Raw genomic sequence first — 4741 nt, forward strand, 5'->3', positions numbered from 1 at the left:
CCTCTCACAAAGCTTTGGTTGGCTTTAGGCTATGGTAGAAGACACTCGCCCAAAATGTCAGGGGATGGCAGGGGATGGTGGCGAACCCTGCTGTACTCTTTCACCACAACTTTCTCTCACTCTTCCTTCCTGTTTCTGTTGTGCCTGTAATTCAAAGGGTCAGCCTTGTCACACTCTGTGTCACGCTGAATATCCCCGAGAACTACATTAAGGGTACACGTGTCTGTGGAGTGCTCAGCCACTTGCACGTTAATTTCACGAGCAGGCTGTTCCGTTGATCGGATCAACTGGAACCCTCGACGTCGTAAACGACGGAGTGTCAACAACAACAAGTCATTCCTAATATGGGAATAGAAATTACTCTCTCAATATCTAGTGTTATTGCCTTCACTGTTTAATCCTTTATCTTTTATCAGTCTTGAAGTATTTCGTTGAACAAATCAACCGAGTACTTTTTAAAAATTCTGGTACTCATTCTATCAGTCGCTTTTGCTGATCTATTAAGTTCTGAAGACACAAACAAACTAACACCAGTTGTCAAGCGGTGGGGGACAAACACACATGCTCCAGGCTTCAGGCTTCCATACTGTTTCCATCTACTAAATTTTACTCACAAGGCAAAAGACACACTAGATGCAACAACTGTAGGATCAAGCCATATGGCTGTGAAGTGAACTTCTAGATGCTCGGAACTTCCTCAGTATTACTAGACAAAATATCTGCAACTTTTGATCATATATTTTTTTTTAACTATGTATGAGATGGCATTCAAGAATATTTATTTCAATTTAGCTCTACGTATTTCTTGTTTCTTTAGTCTGTTACATCCATTATAGCCACTCCCACACTTTAGTCATGGTTGTGACATGTAGCAGTCAAATATTCAGTTAATTGGCATTTCTTGATGTATTTACATTGAGTATAATCTATGCTTCTTGCTTCAGATGCACATAATAAATTTTTATTCAGCCTACATAGCTAATTGCAACATCAGTGATTTTTTTTTTTTTTTTTTTTTTTTTTTTTTTTTTTTTTTCGCTGTCATGTTCTTATCAACTCAATTTTTATCAGCATTAAAGAAATACAGCCTCTCTTTTTATGTGTGTATGTATCACTGTATTTGATTATTTTCTTCTCAGTCTGTTGTTGGCACTCCGTCGCTTACAACATCAAGGGTTCCAATTGATCCGATCAATGGAACAGCCTGCTCGTGAAATTAACATGCAAGTGGCTGAGCACTCCACAGACATGTGTACCCTTAACGTAGTTCTCGGGGATATTCAGCGTGACACAGAGTGTGACAAAGCTGACCCTTTGAATTACAGGCACAACAGAAACAGGAAGTAAGAGTGAGAGAAAGTTGTGGTGAAAGAGTACAGCAGGATTCGCCACAATCCCCTGCCGGAGTCTCGTGGAGCTTTTAGGTGTTTTCGCTCAATAAACACAACGCCTGGTCTGGGAATCGAAACTGCGATCCTATGACCGCGAGTTCACTGCTCTAACCACTGGGCCATTGTGCCCCCACTCTCAGTCTGTACATTTCTTAAAAGCACAATATTTTGGTGCTTTGTGGGTCTTCTATAAAGATAGATTCACTTGTTAGCATGATTTCTGCTCCCACTTTTTATTGGGAATGTTTTTCAATTCCTTCCTTCCCCAACATTGCTGTTGATTAACCCCTGTTCAGGTTTGACAGAGTACACTTATGATCAAAGGCATTCTATCCATAGCCATACCATCTGTTAAGGTGTAAGTGTATTAAGGGCTATGTCATCTACTACCTAATGTGTTCTTTAAAGATTGGTAAAATGATACAAAAGTTGATTCAATTAAATAGATTCTCATCTTTCAAAGTTGGTTTCAGTCTAAGAAGTATAAGGAAGAAAGCTGTTTATATGTCCACAGTCTCAATGTTTATTACCTCAATTTTCTGAAAATGTACCATTATAATATTTAAGCTATTATTTTCTTTGTTTTGAAGCAATTATGAATTGGAACAAATTCTATTTCAGGAAATTGAAGCAGATAAAAGACAAGCAGAAAAGATGGTCAAACCAACATCCCCAAAGAAAGAAATCAAGGTCAGCTAGCATTTTCATTTTTTTAAAGGACTTTTAAAACCTAATTTATATAAAACTGACTTCTAAATCACATATTTAGTGTTAGGAATATGATTACTGTATTTAAGGTGGCATGCTGGCAGAATCATTAGCAGGCCAGGCAAAATACTTAGTGGCATTTTGTCTGTCTTTACATTCTGGGTTCAAATTCTGTCCAAGTCAACTTTGGCTTTCATCTTTTTGGGATTGGTAAAATAAGTATCTGTTATGCACTGGGGTCCATGTAATCAACTTACAGCCTCCCTCGAATTTGCTGGCCTTGTGCCAAAATTTGAAACTGATATTATCACTGTATTTGATGGCATATAAAACACACTTTTATTTTCAAAAGAATGTTTCAAAAAGAATCATCCTGGGTTCTCTATGCAAAATTGGACTTCCCATAAGCTAATTCTGTCCCTGGTTCTCACTGCTATTGGGTAATTTTAATCCAGATGGTTAAATCTGCATAGCCTAACTTAATAATACATTTAACTGTACTGTTTACTTTTTATAGCCAATAATCTTTTCTGCTATAGCTAAGGCTCCTTTGTAATATTTTGTAATGTACTGCTTGATTACCTTAAATATTACATGCTTTAATACACTAAAATCTTTTTCCCTGAATATGTGCTACTAAAATTGGAGTGCATCTAATATGCTCATGTGTCTTTTATGCCACCAAATACAGTAATTTTCTGTTAAACATATTTTGTTATCTGTCCAGTGTTGCTATTTTAAAAATGCTATGACTATCTTAACCATGAACTGTGTGAAGTTTTTGAGTTTATTGGTTTAATTCTGTCTCCATATAAATTCTTATACTAGAGAGAACAAAGAAATTACTCAAGGAAAAGTATATTGGTATTTTATAAAGGTATTGTTTTATATAATCATATGTAGTGTATATAAAATGTTAAATTTATTTTTATTTCAGAGTGTGGATTTCAAACCTGTGAAAAAGGAAGAATTTCATCGCCATTCTGGCTCTGACTTTGATTATCTAAAATTACGGACTGACATGGAGGTGAATATATTTTTGTTTGTTTTCATGACAAAAATATGCAATAGGAATATATTCTAGTCAATGACAGTTATTAAATACTGTTGTCATTGACAAAATTGCAGGCAAAACACAAATGAATATTTTTATTTCTTCTTTTATTCTGTCCTGCTCTTTAACTGTGAGACTGGGACACTGTCCAGGGCCTTCAGGAGCTGCCTGAACTTCTTTGGTACCAGGGTGCTACGCAGAATTATAGGTTACCTTTGGTCAGATTTCATATCCATCCAACAACTCTACTCGGAAACTTGGATGCGTCCTGTTACTTGTATGATGCTGGAGTGCCAGCTCAGGTTGTTTGGCCATGTTACTCTACTATCCGAATTAGACCTTGCTTACCATGTCCTCTTCACTGAGGATTTTGCTGGGTTGATATCTTATGTGGGTCAACCACATACCACATGGTCACAGTAGATGAAAAGGTATCTTGCGAAGATGGGGACTGACTGGGACTCTGCTTAATGGGTCACCTGGGAGAACCATTACAAGACATGAAAGAGACTTGGGAATATACCAACAAATGGTGAATGCAGCAACACGCTGTAATGGCACAAGCCCCCACCTCTGACCTGACCTGATCTTTTATTATGTAGAGGAAGTGAGGAAATGTTTCGATAATGCCATGCCTGAAGGTAAACATCTTTCTTCTATGATAAGAGGAATTTGGGAAGGGTAAGTTGAGGTATTAGGAACAACTGTGTAAATAAGAATGAGTCATCCCAATGAAAGCAAGTATAGAAATAGTGGACAACTTATTAACATCCATTTTCCATGCTGGCCTGGGTTGGACAGTTTGACAGGAGCTGGCAAGCCAAAGGACTGCACCAAACACCAGTGTCTGCACCAAGCACCAGTGTCTGCTTTTGGCATGGTTTCTATGGCTGTATGCCCTTCCTAATGCCAACTACTTTACAGAGTGTACAGGGTGCTTTTTATGTGGCATGACCTCTTAATTGAGGGGTTGTCATATAGAGGGAGTTGGCTTATGCCAGGTGACAAGGGGTTAAACTATGATAGAAAGAGAGAGAGAGATAAGTACAGGTGTCTTGTTGTAGGAGAGATACATGGTTTCTCCAGTTGGAAAAGAAAGAAAATGGAGGTGAAGATGTGTCAGGGCTTATACTTAAGTTACAGGAAGGTGAATGTAAGAAAAGTAGTGAAAGAGGATGGTGGTGAAGATGTCTCAGGGCATAATGAAAATAATTCATACTAAATGCAATGCTTTATACAGATGCAAAGTGCAATATTAAAATAGCAATTAATGCAAAGCATAACATCTCATCATCATTTTAACATCCATTTTTCCATACTCATTTGGCTCAAGACAAAATTGATTGAGGCAGATTTTCAAGGGCCAGATGCCCTTCTTGTCATCAATCCTCACTTGTTTGCAAAGAAGGTAGTATTTCACCACTGGCTGGACATCATCATCATTTAGTGCCTGCTTTCCCTGCTAGCATGGGTTAGATGGCTTGACTGAAACTGGTAAACTGGAGAGCTGCAGCAAGTTCCAGTCTGATTTGGCATGGTATCTATGGCTGGATGCCCTTCCTAATGCCAACCACTCCAAGAGTGTAAT

At 38.0% G+C, this 4741-nt stretch overlaps 1 protein-coding gene across 14 annotated transcripts in view; it reads left to right on the forward strand.

Moving 5' to 3' along the window:
• Positions 1–4741, forward strand: part of LOC106881761 (uncharacterized) — a 129387-nt gene that overhangs the window by 66385 nt on the left and 58261 nt on the right. For all 14 annotated transcript variants that reach the window (XM_052971824.1, XM_052971825.1, XM_052971830.1 and 11 more), the window contains 2 exons: positions 2013–2081; positions 3037–3126. In XM_052971824.1, the coding sequence (XP_052827784.1) occupies positions 2013–2081; positions 3037–3126 (159 nt within the window). The remainder of the gene's footprint in view (positions 1–2012; positions 2082–3036; positions 3127–4741) is intronic.

Source organism: Octopus bimaculoides, chromosome 11, assembly GCF_001194135.2.
Source record: "Octopus bimaculoides isolate UCB-OBI-ISO-001 chromosome 11, ASM119413v2, whole genome shotgun sequence".
In the NCBI taxonomy this organism is placed as follows: domain Eukaryota; kingdom Metazoa; phylum Mollusca; class Cephalopoda; order Octopoda; family Octopodidae; genus Octopus; species Octopus bimaculoides.